This window comes from Hevea brasiliensis, chromosome 13 (genome assembly GCF_030052815.1).
Source record: "Hevea brasiliensis isolate MT/VB/25A 57/8 chromosome 13, ASM3005281v1, whole genome shotgun sequence".
Taxonomy (NCBI): Eukaryota; Viridiplantae; Streptophyta; class Magnoliopsida; order Malpighiales; family Euphorbiaceae; genus Hevea; species Hevea brasiliensis.
Window position 1 is genome coordinate 69,923,391 of NC_079505.1, and position 16,391 is coordinate 69,939,781.

At 30.8% G+C, this 16,391-nt stretch overlaps 2 protein-coding genes across 2 annotated transcripts; both read right to left on the reverse strand.

Moving 5' to 3' along the window:
• Positions 1-4,071: 4,071 nt before the first annotated feature.
• Positions 4,072-7,040, reverse strand: LOC110657386 (GTP-binding nuclear protein Ran-3). The gene is made up of 8 exons (XM_021814565.2): positions 6,879-7,040; positions 6,696-6,765; positions 6,166-6,222; positions 5,939-6,056; positions 5,260-5,349; positions 4,875-5,054; positions 4,696-4,773; positions 4,072-4,466 (listed from the first exon to the last, which is right to left on the reverse strand). Exons 1-8 carry the CDS (start codon positions 6,879-6,881, stop codon positions 4,397-4,399), a joined length of 666 nt encoding a protein of 221 aa, XP_021670257.1. The 5' UTR covers positions 6,882-7,040; the 3' UTR covers positions 4,072-4,396.
• Positions 7,041-14,826: 7,786 nt separating this feature from the next.
• LOC110651698 (uncharacterized) lies at positions 14,827-15,690 on the reverse strand. The gene has a single exon (XM_021807093.2). It carries the CDS (start codon positions 15,444-15,446, stop codon positions 15,057-15,059), a length of 390 nt encoding a protein of 129 aa, XP_021662785.2. The 5' UTR covers positions 15,447-15,690; the 3' UTR covers positions 14,827-15,056.
• Positions 15,691-16,391: the final 701 nt, after the last annotated feature.

The following is a 16,391-nucleotide window of genomic DNA, read 5'->3' on the forward strand; positions in this document are numbered from 1 at the left end:
ATATCAGACATGTAGGTTGGAAGCAATTAAAGGAGGAAATATTGGCAGCACTATTTGTCTAAATCTGGGGCAGCTATGTTCAGTCTTCAATCTGGCACTCTTGTTGCTTGTTCTTGTCCTTCCAAAGTAGCCATAAATTCCTTCCCATACAGTAATAATGGTGAGTGAAACAAGTTATTAAAGAAGTTGGACGACACACGGCAGTGACCCATAAATGTTTTGTGAGACTAATGGATCATATCATCATTGATATCATTTCTTTTCAGAGGGAACATTTGATATGCTTGAATTTCTGTTAAGATTTCTCAAAATATTGCCCATTTCAATAGAAATAGAATGTCAATCCAAGGAATGACAGGCTGATAATTTAGACAGACATTATCTACAAAAGCACAACATTAACTTGGAGCTGTCATCTATTTATTAGATTTAATCATACTGAGCTTTTAATAGCTGGATTATTTTGGTGTTGCAAATTTAAAATCCTGCTTCCAATACGTGCATTTTCAATAAAACCTTGCCCCATTCATCAAAAGAATGGATCCCAACAATCCCAAATTCCTCCAAGCTCTTAATTCTGCGAATGTTGGTCCCAGTCTTCAGAGAAGCAACAAGTAGTAGCAAGGAAAAAACTCCACTGCAATATATGAATGAAAATGGAAGGTTGAATAGAAATCGCAAAATTGGACAAAGTACTTTGAGATTTCAAGTGATGTGAGATTGGTGGAATGCAAGAGAATCCAGATCATAATAAGAAGCAGGCAGGGTGAGAGATAGAGGGATCTGAAGGTTTCAGTGGTAGCATTAAATTCAGGTTTCCCTATTCTCAAGGTTTCAATATGGGATAGACAATGACAGTTGCTTCCTATCCTCCTAATTTATGCATAAGCACATGCTCCTATTGCAGAACCTGTCCTGTTCCAAGTTTACATGAATCCAGAGTCCAAACCTACATGGTTTTTTTTTTTTTTTTTCTCATATGCACCTTACCCTACCAAGAGGACAGGCAGGACCTTCCTTAACTTCTTTCCCTTCAAAATTATAAAATATTTTATGTGTATATATACATGTACATATTTTATTGCCTCCGGTCGTGACTGATATTCCTGATGAGTTGTTGTAGCAAATGTCATGTATACACTTAACAGAAAATTTACATATACATAGAGAGTTATTATCATAATAAGAGAGGAAAAAAGAAAAGAAAAAGAAAAGAAAAGAAAAAGGAGAGAATAGGCTATTACCAGAAAGAAGCTAGACTGCAATGCCATGGCAATAGGAGTAGACTTTTGAAAAGATGAGGCTTTTGGAAGGGAGGAATATGAGGAGGTTGAGCATTATTAGCCCAAGCAGAAAGCCAGACCACCTACCGACAATGAAAGCCACCCTCTGTTGCCTCTGGAGCTTAAATTACCTTTGTCTCATATGGGTCCTTATTAAGGTAATTAGCCCCTGAAAATTTGGACACTGTCCCCTAGAGGTCACCCCACTCTTGGTTGGAATGATGTGGATGAAAAATGTTCGCACTGCCACAGTGAGTGCCAGATAGGCCTCCTGGGCGTGGTTTGAACGGACACCGATAGAGACAACTCTATTGCCACAATGAGGAGGGAGAGGGGAGAAGAGTGAAGGGTTAGAGCTACAACAAATTTTTGTCAGTTGGTGTGCTTTGTCTTTTGCCCATTTAAGATAAGACAACCTACCATTCAATCTCATAATCATGTCAGTAATTGTACTGATTAATAAAACGATGAGATGAAGTGAATTTTGCTTATCGATCCAAAAACCTAGATCAAAGCTAATTGGTTAGGAATCAAGAGTGAGAACACTATAATTTGCTTTTCAAAGTTCTTCAAAATGGTTTTCTTAAAAGTAAATTAAATAGATCGTAGAAATTTAAAAGCAAATTATATTAAACAAAATGACTTTTTGGAGAGGGTGAAAGAAAGAAGGGAGAATAAGTGATAGGAAGAAAATTATCGAGTGAGGCTGATTTATCTACGCATTACAATTATTTTTGAGATGTTTAGGCTGTGAAAAATAGGTTTACATACAAAGATAAATAGCCATATACCAAGACTGAAGTCCGAAAGTGATTATTCAATGCACCACTCATGAATTTTTAGGTGCGAGAAGATAAATCTCATATGATTTTAGTGTACAATTAACTATTTTCATGTACCATCAGCAATTACTTGAAGCCCATGCCATTTTCCGATTTCCATTTGCTGTAGCCACCATTTCCATTTTCTCCACTTTGTATTAGCGTGGATTTGCATTCATCAGCTTTTGTTCCCTCGTTAGGGGAGGGAGTGGGCTGGAGGAGAGAGACATCTATTCAATTGTAATGCTAAACACCTATTTACAGCGCCTAATTTGGCTTTTAAATAGTTAACGAAGGTAAACCTATCAGTAAAGTCATCTCTCATTATTTAGCCTTGAGGCGTGGAGATTGGAAAGCATAATTTTCCCTGTACAGGGTGCGATAGCCACCTTCTCAATACAATACATTCCAGAAACAATTTTTTATCATCTCCCATGATATATTTTGGACTGTGAAGCTCCACAAGATTAAAGCATACCGTGTTCCTACCAACCGTTACCGAGTATTTCCCCACCCACCACTACCAATTGCCAAGCGTCTTCACACAACTCATGTCAAAAAAGGTCGATCATGCCATGTAGGAATTGCATATGCAAAATGGAAAATGCAGGCTTAAGGCGGTGGAAAGTTAAAGTTAAGGTGGAGCTCTCGATGCAAAATTAAAATAATTGAGAACGTGAAAATTTTTTAAAAAAGAAGTAAGTTACACTCAAGATGAAGATTGAAGAGTTGAAGATTTGAAGCGTTCAAGCTCAAGCATCAAGATTTAGTGATTTAATGACACCCAAAAATTTTAGACATGCAATAATTGATGAATTTAGATTATTAGATTTATGACCCAAAATTATAGTTGATATTTGAATGGGAAAAATATTTCTTAATAGAATAAAAAGAATATTTTATATAAAGTAGAACTTCTATTTTAGTGTTATTTCTAAATTAAGTAAAACTCTAAATTAGATTAGTATTGAGAGAATTAACACTATAAATAAGAGAACGGTGAAAAAGTTATTTATGTTTGCCCACAGAGAGTGGCTTTATCCATAAAAAAGAGTGATTTTCAGCTCATGGTGTAGAGCTGTCGCCTATTGTAGAGAAATGTTTTAACAATTACAGAGAATTTGACTCTTACCCATCGTAGTCCTGTGAAGGAAAAAAGATTTTGACTGAAGGTAAAGAAATAACATAATCTAATAAGAAGAAGAGATTATAACTCATTGTAATTAAAAATACCTTTTGTAGTGTAATAGTTATAATAATATATATATATATATATATAGTTATATTTAAAGAAAACTACGAGATTAATTAATATATTTTTTATGAAAAGTTTGACGTAAGAGTTCCCTTGAATATAATTAAATTAATAAATATTATAATTTTGAACTTTAATTGATGATTATTTATTTGATTATAGTGAAAAATGACATATTCGTAGACATAATAACCCTATGTCGAAAGGGTGAACCCACTTAAATATTAATATTTTATGTACTTACTTTGTTTTATTTGTAGTTTATATGCTTTACTTACTTTATTTTATTTGTAATTTATATGCTTTCACAATGCACAACAATTTGAAAATATATAAGTGTCAAATTTCCACATCGAAAAAAAATGAAATAAGTGAAAAACATATAAATGAGAAAAACTCATAAACCCATTGCCTTAAAATTTTGAATTAAATGTAGTGTAAAATTCATGGATGTTATCTCATAAAACCCGTCAAGAAGAATTCCCCCCAATACTTTGGGCTCCCTAGATCTAGATCTCTAACAAGTAGGAGTATAAAAATGGTGATTAGCGATTTCTGTGGTGCTTTGACATGTGGATGAAAGAGCCGAAAACCCATGAAAGATTCTTATCAGGTGCTTTAGACTCTTTATATCCCTAACATCAAAGTTAATTAATAACACTTGTAGTAATATCAAGTAATTATGAAAATGAACTTTCATACTGACACAGGATAACTTAAAATGCACAGGCTCGGATATTTCTATTGTATAATGGAAACTCAAATTTCCCACTTTTTAAGTTCCAAAAATTCGCAGAAATTTGTAACTGAAAATTACGACCACCATATCCTAACACCCAACCTAAAGTCCAAGCAACAGATTCACTGTACCCATAGACATGCAAAACCCAAACAACTAAGAAGACCCATGTACCACAGTTGACTACTATCCTACGAACCACAGCCTGCCATGAAAAATTTCTGAAAATGACAGCATAATACAGTAAAATGGACACAAAACCACAAAATGATGAACACCCCCATGGCAGTCAAGTCCTCTATTCAAATGTGTCATCATCATCATCTGGGAGAGGCTGACTAGCTGCTGCTGCAAGCTCAGCTTCGTGCCTGCAGAAAATGCAAGACCACAATCAGCCAATGCAACAAAACAAGCAGACCATTTTTTTTTTCTAAAAGAAACGGAGCTTAGAAATTTTGGTCTTCAAACTTATAATCAAGAATATAAATATGAAAACTTTCAAACAGTTGGAAATGCTCAGAGAACCATAACAAAACTAGTACCATAGTGAAGAATTTCTAAGTAATGACATTATAAGCACAAAGTCAAATTTCTTACTGTTGCTGTGCAGCCAAATCAATTTGTACTTCAGGAGGTGCAAGAGCAGGAGTTGCAACAAAGTGAAGATTAGGATCCCTGCAACCACCAAAGAAATAATTAATCCATAAGTATCATCCAAAACACTTGAATGCCAACACTAAAAAGTAAAAAAGTGACAACAGTTATCATCTTCTTACCCAGCAAGCTTGCGTGCTAGGTACAAGAAAGGTTTCTCAAAATTGTAGTTGCTCTTGGCAGATATTTCATAGTACTGGAGGTTCTTCTTCCTGTGAAAAGTAACCTGCTTTGCCTTGACTTGCCTATTCTTGACGTCAACCTTGTTCCCACAAAGAACAATGGGTATATTCTCACACACTCTGGCATGACATAAATTAGCAAACTCTTTTAAGTATTTTTACCCTTGAATCAAGAATTTCTATGGTTATTAAAGGTGATTTTTTATTTAATTTCACTAATAAGAATAATAAAAGAAAAATAACTCATTATAAAGCACTATTTCCACAGCTTGGATCCAGCTGTCCACACCATGGAAATAGACATTTCCCTTCATTCTTGCCATACCGGCAGAGATCACGATGCCATGTAGGAACATTTTTGTAAGTCAATCGAGCTGTAACATCGAACATAATGATAGCACATTGGCCATGGATGCTGCACGTTGCAAGGCAAACCAAGTTACAACACCACCAACAGAACAGTCACATAAAATAAGAATAAATGACAAACCACAAATAGATGCACACCACAACCCTCTACCAATCTCAAGCACATGAAACGGGGAAGGACAGGGGGAGAAACGTAAAACAATTAGGAGCATTGGAATACTAGGGAATTGATTAAGAAAATGATTCTAACATATGTTATTCTAAAAAAGACTTCAACTACATTCACTTTTGAAGGAAACTAATTCATACTCAAACGATCAAATTAAAATAGTTCTACATGTTATGAGAAAATAGAAAAAAGGAAAAGATTGATGATACTTGTACTGTTAAAACATCAGATGCTTGATTGCAACTAAGAAACCAGCTTATACCAAACAATCTCATTAGAGGATGTTATTTAGTTAGCAATGGTTCATAATTACTGTGAAAACCATCCCAAGTAATTTGGCAACTGCTCAACTTATCACTGGAAGAATATGATCAAATTGAACAGACAGGGGATGGCCAAAAATACAAACAACCCACTTCACATGGAAATCCTGAATCCATAAAAGAAGGAATCATTATTCACTTACTAATATCCATCTCTGAGACCACCAAATTTCTCCTGCCCAGCTGTATCCCAGCAGTAGAAGCGAATCTGTCCACAGTTTGTATAGAAATCCAGTGGATGAACTTCCACACCAATAGTTGCTACAGAGTGCAAAGAAAACATGGAAAAATCAGTACTAATACAGTGAAATTAGCGAATAGAATTCACCCTGCAGAACTTTGCCTAATTTTTTAAAGAAGAAAAACTCACGTTCGTATTTCTTCTCAAACTCCCCTGTCAGATGCCTCTTCACAAACGTAGTCTTTCCTGCACCAATCTCAAAAAATTAGCTCATTCCAAATATCCACATCTCTCTTCTAAGAGCAAACAATTTCAAAATACATGTTCAAAAAGAAGACAATCAAAATGGGATAGTCTTGCATGAATCATTTATCCCAGATCAACAAATAATTAAAATAAATATTAAAAAAAACTAGCATTTTACACCAAGCCAATATCCCGGCATTAACATTTTCAATGAAAATAAAAGAAAATTTTCAAATCAATCAGAACAAAGCTGTACACATCAATCACTGATAAATACAACAAATGACACCACATCACATCCAAGCTGAAAAATTAAAAAGAATATCAAGAGGCTGATGCTACATAAAAACCTAGCTAAATATATCAATTAAAAAGTCCAAAACGAAAAATTCCACAGTGAAAACCAAATTAAATATGCAACCAAGAAATGAAAAAAAAATTACATAAAAAGGAGTGAAAAAGGAGGAAATTACCAGTGCCTCCATCGCCAACAATCACGAGCTTGAAGCTCGGATAATCGACAGTTTGTTGATTTGGCAAAGCCTAGAAAAACAAAATGCGAACAAAATGGAGATTAGCTAACGAGATCGATACCTTAAAAAAAAAACCCTAACAAGCTGAGTAGAAACCAAAAGTTGAGTGAGACGAATACGTACCATAGATTGGACTTAGCAGCAGTAGCAGAAATCGAAAGGAAGAGAAAATTGGCGTAAAGAAACAGCTGAGACGGAGAGGAGCGCGATGAAGAAATGAGAGGGGGAAGAGCATTTTATATGGAGAGATAAGAGCGTGGCTTTAAGTTGACGCAACTCTCTTCCACCATCAGATTTCGGTAATAATAATTGTTCGGGATATGCTCTGCATCACTAATTCACCGTCGGATCTCTTTCGCTTATGATCTAAGCGCAGATGGACCATATATTTTATTTTCTCTTTTCTTTTCATTAATTGTAGCGTACAAATTCAAATTTGTACTTAGTTACCAAGCTTTTCTTTTAAAAAAAAAAAATTATTAAGCTTTTAAAAAAATAATAATAAAAAATAAATGTTATTAGAGAATATTTAACTTAATTATTTATTTTTAATTTTTGATTTAAAATATATTTTTTAAATTTTATATTAATTTAAAAATAAATAATTAATTATTTAATAAAATTATTTAAAATTAATTTTTAAATAATTTAAATATTTAATAAAAATATATTTAAAATAAATTTAATTTAACCAAATGACTAAAAAAAGATATTTCATTTACTGTTATAATTACTAAGATAGAGAGAGTATTGATATAAATTATTAGGGTCATATAATTTTTTACTTGATTAAATATTAATTTTAAAATAAATAAATAAATTATTATTTTACTTATAAATTTTAACATATTTAAAAAAAATTTAATTTATAAATCAAAATAAATATTAATATAATTACGACATTCTATTTATAAATAGTTTTGATTAATTTATAAGTTAAATTAAATATTCTCTAAAAATTAACTAAATTATAATGTTTTTATTTTAATTTAAAATGTTAATAATAAGGTTTTCATTTAAAATAGTTTTATTAGAAATAATTTTAATTTTAAGTATGTAAATTTGCATTATAATTATTAGTTAGCAATTGAATAACATATAATAATTAAAATAAATAAAAAAATTTATGATACAATTAAACGTAAATAAAAAATTTAAATCATATTCTTCAAATAAACAACTGTTAGGACGTATTTAGTATTGTTATTAAGAGAATTAATAATAAAATTATCTTTCTTACTAATTATTAAGAGAATTAATAATAAAATTATCTTTCTTACTAAAAAAATATCTTGTTGAATATATTAATTAAAAATATTTTAAATTAAAGTTAGTATGTTCTAATTATAAAAATGTAAAAATATTTAAATTAATTTTTTAACATACATAAATAATAATTTTTTAAAAAAGCTTCTTGCAGACTCTAAACCTCACTTGCGGTGAGAATAATTCAATTTAAACCGAAATATTATGTGAATTAATTTAATTTGAAATTTTAATTTATTTTTTATTAAATAATTTTCATTTACTTTTTAATTTTAAAAATTTATTTTATTTAATTTAATAAAAAATCAATATAATCAAATCAAATCAATAAATTTTAATTATTATAAAGTTTAAAGTTAAATTAAAAATAACTAAAATTATGTATAAAATGAATTTAAAATAAAAAAAATAAAATTAATAACTTCATTTGAAATAAATGATTTATAATAAAAAAATTTAATTAAATTTTTATTTAATTATTTTTACTTATTTTTTTAAATAATTTTTTAAATTAAAATAAAAATTTTTATTTCAAATATAAAAATTTTAAAAATTAATTAAATTAATTTTTTATAAAATTATTAATTTTAAGAAATATAAAGTTCAAGTTAATAAATTAACTAAATGTAATTCAATTCAATTTAATTATTTTCTAATTTAATTTAATTTGATTTGTAATAAAATTCAATTTATCTGATTTTTTCGCAATTCCAAACGAATCTGACCTATGCTCACCCTTTAAGCCGTTTTAGTGCCGTGTTCTGCGGCTTCCGCCCCCTGTTTCATCCAACTAGGTTAGCTAGTTCAGCTCTTGCACGCAAAATTGCCTACCATCAAGCAGGAGTCTAGTCCAACTTAAGACTATCCTCTGCCCTTCTAGCCCTATATGGCCTCATTGCCCGATCACCGTATCCGGTAAGTTTCGATGCGCACCTACTTTCATATGTACGAGTTCTTTCTAGATCATTCTGTGGTATTGATTCATCTGTGAATGCCATTAAGAGAGGCTGCAGTTAGAAAGCAAAGCAATGGACCTCCATTCAAGTTCTTGGTTCCTTTCGTCTATGCTCCCATTCTTCCTCTCAGTAAGCTTTTCTTTTGTGTAGTTTCTGATTCCTTAGATGGGTTTTCAGCCATTCAGTGTTTTTAACATTTTTGGGCGGTCAATTTTAGTACGAATCTCGCTGCGTAGAAATCCTGTTTTCAGGGGCCGTCTTTTAACGGCTGTGTTGGTTGGTGCTTTCGCCCTTGGCTTTTACTTGGTGTATACTTTTCGCAATTTGCTTTTTGGTTATAACGAAATTCGATACTCTCATGATGCAATATGATTCTGACTTTTTGTGTTGATTATAGAAAATGTTGTGAATGGATGAGCGATCATGCTATATCACTGTCGTGTGTTCTTTTATTCATTTGCTATTTTTTGTTATGTGACAATTGTAGATTCTTGTTCCATTACTGTGATGTATTTTATGAGCTGTGCTGCTTGATATTTGCTCCATGAAAATTCCCATTTTTACAAATGATTATATACGTACTGACCCTGTATGAAAATAGATAGTTGGAAACTATGATGCCTTTATTTACAATAACATAGTATCATTAAATCTTTTAGCTTGGTCCTGCGTTCTAGTGTGCTATACAGCAGAGTTGTAAGTTGCTGAAACAAGTGCTGTCCCCCTTTGGTTTTTATGTCCGACTAGGTCAATACCATTAATTCACCATATGCTGAAGCTGATATTATGTGATCATTCTGTTAAATTTTCCATGATATGCAGAGATGTAATTGTGCAAATACAATAGACTGTTTTCATCATTAAGGATCAAGATTATATGATAAACTACACAGAAAGTTGAGCCATTTTAAAAGAGTAGGAGAAACTCAAATTCCCATGCATGTTTCCTTTTTCAATATTTTGATTGTGAGAAGCTTGAAGAGGCGAGGGAAATTTAACTGGAGTGCAAATGTTGATGGAATGATGGCAGAATTTCACTGTAGAATTTAATATGGCCATTACCTAGTTATTTTGCCACTAAATGGGTCTTTGGGAAAGAGAATATTGAAATGATCCTATGCGTTGGCATGTATTAAGTAGCTGCTTTAAAGACTTAAACCTGCATCCATTTTGCTGCAAGTCTAAACTTTACCACTATGGAAAATGATGGCTTCTTGCTGTAGCAAATGATATACCATCCATTACGTGACTCATTATGTGAATTTATGTGCTTTTATTATTTTGTTCACATAACAATTTAATTGCATCAACTATGTATCAAAAATTTTCTATGTACATTTCTTTGGATAAAGATTGTCATGGAGTAGTCAGTATAACTTCTGAGTCTTAAAAGTTTATAACATCTCTGGGGAGTTTTACTTCACTGCCTGAGTTCTTTTATAAATAAGGTACCCTACCCTGCATGAATGAAATGCTTTGAAGTTGTAAAATATGGTCATGTTGGACGCTAGTAAATAATTTACTTTTTCTTTCTATTGTCTTCCAAGTATTTTACTGTTTCTCCTTAACAAATATGTACAGAACAGAGATCTATATGACACTGAGAGCAAGTGAATTTTCTTGTGGATTGAGTAACCTGGTTTGTTGCTACACTTACATATTTTATTGGTTCATAATCAAATTTGTAATGCCGTGAATTAGCTTCCAGAAATTTGAGTTTGTTTTCTTATTAGTTTTGTTATGGAATGTTAACATCATCTCATGCCCCATTTTGGGAGCTAAGAGTTTTATAATTGCATTGTACAAATGTAGTATTTTAGAGAAATAATTACCAGATGAGGAAGCTTCTTTTGTCAAGTGAAAAATACCATGTTAGAGTAAAGAAGAGTCTTTAGTGGGCTTTTCTGAAGCTATGTAATATGTTGTCAAACCCAACCAGCGCGGCGAGTTTGGTTTACCTCTAAAATCCAAAAATATAAAGCCCACTGACCCAGTTGAAGAACAGGTGAGCCGGTCAACCTGGTAATGAGTCACACAATGGGACAAGTTTCGAGTTTCGGGCAAATTATAAAGTGCATCTAGGGCACCATCAGTCATAAAAAAAATTAATTGTTTTTTTAATATAGTAGTATAGAATTCATGACTCTGAACTTGAGAGCATACATTTACTCCAAATATTCTATAATTTATTCGAGTTTCGTGTATAAAATTAATAATTAATTAATTATAAAATTTAGATGAAGGTGCCTGTTATCAAAATAAAACTTTAAGTATAATTATTTTAAATTAAAAAGATATAATTAAGTTTTTCTTTATTTTAAAGAAAATATTTTTTATATTTTTTAGTATTTAGGATATTTTAAAAAAAATAACAATAGAAAATAATTTTCTGTTGAAATGAAAATTAGGTATTTTGAAGAAAAATAATTTATTTTTTTTAAAAAGAAAGTTATTTTTTATTTTTTAAATTTTAATAATTCTATTAAAAAAAATATATATATACATATATTATTAGTTTAATGTTACAAGTAAATAATAAAAAATATTTTCTATAAATATATAAAATATTTTTTACCGAATCTAACCCATGATTTTTAATATAATGACTAACTTATAATTTACACTAAAAAAACTCAGAAAAAAAAAATTCAGGAACAACTCGCTCATAAACAAAACTAAGAAACAGCATCAAGATTTCATAAAAAATCTGCAAAGAACACTAATTCCCAACCAAGGCACCAAACCCAAAAACACCAATTCTCAAACTAAGCAACTCTTCCCTAGAAATTGCAACGACGAAATCTATGTCCCCTCCTTTGTAAAACGCTGCGAAATCTGGTGAAGTAGACAAACTGAACCCTCCTCCCTTACGATGCAAACCGCAGCATTCAAAGAAAAAGGGATTTCTGGTGCTCTGGGGGGTAAAACGCAGAGAGGGATTGTGTTGTGACAAGGAGCAATTATGCTTGATTGAGCCTTGAGTCGCAGTAGTGATGCTTGACGCGCAAGATCTGTGGATTGTTGGTGCTTGACCTGTGAGAGAGGGGATTGAGAGGGAAGGGTTGGAGCAAGTGCGGCGGTGATTAAAAAAAGGGTAAATTACACTGATGGTCTCTCAATTTAAGTAGTTATTTTATTTCAGTCATTCAATTTTAATTTATTTAAATAAAATCTTCAAGTTTAGTTTTATTTAAAAAAGTCTCAATAGTAAGTTTTTAGATTCATTTTCTTTTTTTTCAAGTATCATTAAATTAATATTTAATCAAAATAAATCTATAAATTATTGTTTGTTTTTTCCTTTTTATATAAAAATTAAATGGTTGATAAAATATCATATATTAATAAAATATATTTTAAAATTAAAATGTATTATTATTATTTTTCCTAGTTACAAATTAAAATTTAATTAATAATAAATAACATGTATATAATTAAGAATTTATTAACAAATTTATTTAAAATAAAATAATTTTATTGATAATAATTATTAATTAATATAATAATAAAGTTAGAAAAGAGAGAGAGTTTTTATAAAAAAAAATTAAAGTTTAAGGATTTTATTTTAATAAATTAAAGTATATGAATTTTATTTTAATAAATTAAAATTGAGTAATTAAAATAAAATAATTACATATATTGAGATACGATGAGTGCAATTTAGCCAAGAAAAAAGTGAAGTGAGGGAGGGTCACAAACAGGCAAGGTGGCAACATTTAAGTTAGGGTTAAAATTTGATTCAGTTATGCTTTTTTACTGAATTAATTGAGCTAAATTGAAAAACTTATAACCACAAATTGTTCAACCTAAAGGTTGCCATGGTATACAAGATCTTCCAAGCTGTTTTAGGGGGTGGAAAAATACTTGCATTTGCAAGGCAAATTTGAGAAAGAATTGAACTTTACTGAAGCTGCATTTGCCGACTGAGAGTCATTTCATATTTTTGGTACAAAGCTGAGTCATTTCTGCAGTTGATAGCTGCACAACCCATGTGTTTATCGAAGGGTTATTGTTATATCTGGGCTCTTTAACCCCAATCTCGCTAAATTATTGTATGAAGATCCTGTTTTTCTTTCTTTTTCTGTTGAAGAAAGAAACAAACGAAATAAAGGCTGCATGACAATAGAGATCAAAATTCACTACCGTATGAATTCACTTCAGGACCACTATCATTCTCCACTTTACTCACGTTTCTCATACGCATTCGGCTTTCAGCTTTCATTCTCGAGGGAAAAATCATTCTTATTTTTTATTTTTGTCCAAAAATTGATGGGCTTTGAATATCACATCATTCCGTGTGGAGAAATTATACTGAAAGCATATAAACATATTATTTATATAAAATGACAAACTAATAAGAAGTATATCTATTATTTTTTTTTTAAATTATTTAATGCTTATAATTTTAAACTAAATTGCATCAACTGCTCCTGAATTTTAAGACATTATTTCATTTTGTTTCCTGAATTTCAATTTAATACAATAAAATCACTTAATTTTAATTTTATTTCAAAAAGAAATCCTCTCAACTTATAATATCCTGTTATAATATTAATATATATTGCTTTTCTTTTTTCAAAAAATTGAATGGACTAAATTACCCTCACCTGCCTTCTTTCTCTTCTCCTTCTGTTCGACACTCTCTCCTCTCCGTTTCCTGTCCCTGTCCCTCTCCGTTTTCTTTTTCACAATCAATTTTTAATGCTTATTTAGCTAATTTTCCTTCGAGTTTTGTTTAACCTTTTTAATAATGCAATGCTTTTCCATTAAAAAAGAAAAATCTAAGAATTGGGTTTTATGATCAGATAAAAACTCGAAATTGTATTCTAGTCAGTTTTTTTTTTGTACTATTATTGTTTAATGCAACCATTATTATTTAATAATAAGAAGAAGAAAATTAATAAATAATATATAATTAATAATTATATTAATAAATAAAATAAAATAATTTTATTGATCAATAATTATTAATTAATTTGATTATAAAGATGAAAGTAAAAGAAATTAAAAATATAATAATTATATTTTTAAGAGAAGAGTAATAAGGTAATTTTGTTTTTTAACTTAGAATTTTTTATTGTAAAATTGGGGAATATTTTTCTAAAATGAAATTAAAATTAAATGATTTTATTTTAATAAGTTAAAATTTGAGAAAGGAAATAAAACAATCTCTTTAATTTAGACACAATTGATGCAATTTATCCTATAATTTTATATAACTGGTTATCGATTTATTTACATAATGGAGATATTATATAATTTCTCCTTGTGCAGGCTTTAGGATCCTAAGCTTATTTGGACAATATTCTCCAGACATTATCAAGTTGCTTGGTTCATTTTGTGATTAAAAAAAATATAAAATAATTTTTATTCAAGAGAAATAATAATAATAATAATAATAATGTTCACAACCCAAGTATCCTTTATAGACAAAGCATATTCCTTGTTAGGATACTTGACAATTACTCGAAAAGTTGGGGAATCCAACTCAGGATCCAAATGCATGGTTCTCCATACCCAACTTTAATTATCTATAAGTCGAGATTAGATATCATCCTTTGCCTTAATCTAATGTTGTAATGATTAGCTTTTAATCTTGCTTGCTTTCCATTGTCCATCAGATTACTCAAGCGAAGCATTTCAGTTCCTCACCGCTTAATCAGCTATGAAAAGGAACCCCACCACACGTGACAGTTCATTTAAAATAATAACAATGATTGATCTCTGATCCAATGGTTGCCCGCTAATATGCTACACGTTAAATCAAACTTTCACCAAATAAATAATTTAAGCAATAGAAAACGGAAGCAACGCAAGCATGATCGTCGTTTCTGTTGTGGAACACTCAACACTGCAATTAAAACGGCAATGAAATTTATTAAATTTGTACATGAATAATTTAAACATACCGTTTCTTTCAGCTAAATAATTACAAGATTAAGCATCTCTTACTCTATGATCATCAAGAAACTGCAACCCAGATTAAGTTTTACTCACGAAACTATTTATATATTAAGAAAAGAAGAAGAAAAATTTATGAAATACATGAAAGATCCGGTTACTAGCCGTATTCCCCGGACGACTACCGATCGGATCGGCGCCTGAAGTCTGAAGCGAGCCGAGACGCTATCGCCGAGTGATACATAGCATCGTGAAACGACGACGTATCACTAGTCAACATGCGGAGTTGTTTCGCCTTCTCCTCAGTGAAGCCACCAGGTGCAAACCGAGATCTCGCCGATTTCGGCTCAAGATCCGACTCTGATTTGACCTCCTTTTTCTCTTGCAAATCTCCCGGTTTACTCTCAGAGCCAATGTAGTCGGGCTCAGAGGACCACCCAAAGAGCGGGCTCCACCAGTTGGCCGATGGCGAGGAAAAGCTTTTCCGACCATTCGGGTCGGATCTATGGGGAACCGGTGCAGCAGAGGCTCTGATGGCGACGTAACCCAAGGGGACGAGATTAGTAGCCATTTCTAAGACTTTCGAGAGCAAGCTGTTTCAAAGACCCTAGAGTTGTAGGAGGAAATGAATAGTAAAGACGAGAGCTGAGATGATTAGGGTATGTGTTTTGGGGGAGTATTTGTAAGGAGAGCGAGGGAGAGGAAGGGAAGGTAACGGATAAAAACGGACAGGTGGAGGTTTTATGAGAAGGAAAGTGGGGTAGTATATGCTTCTTTTACAAACTTTTTACTGGCTATTCCGGTTCGCTAGTTGCCATCTTGAGGTCTAGTCATCTAGATAGAAGGAGATGACTTGTGAATAGAAACAGTCAGGCGGCCCACAGCAACAATTGGAATATTATAATCATTCATTTCAACCTAAAATTGGAAAATTACTGTTTTAGATATTAAAAAAATTAAAAAATTATTTAATTATCCTAAAATTTTTATAACTAAATGCATGTTAAAATTAATTTTAATATTTTTTAACTAATATATTTAATAATAAGTTTAAGAGCTTATTATTTTTTTAATTTAAGTCAATACTTTAAAAATTTTTAAAATAATTTTATTTCATAAATCAACTTATTATATTTAATTTGATTTGATTCAAATTAAATTATATTTATTTATCCTTATTTAGGGTGATTTTCTCATTTTAGAGTTTTAATTGCAAACTTAGTTGTTAATGAATTTAATATATAAATATAATTATATTTAAAGTAATATAAAAAAATAATTTAAAATTACATTATTTGACTTGATCTTAAAATTTACATTCACAAATAAGACGGAATAGAAAAAAAAAAAAAAGTTAAATTTACCCTTAAACTTTAAGGCAGGATTAAATTTGTCTAAAATCACATTTTAGATTAAATAAGTCTAAAACTTTCAATTAAAGGTTAATTGAGACCATCACAGCTGTTAGAAATAAGGTGTCTGTGAGACACGCCTGAACCTTAAGTAGTGTAGCACC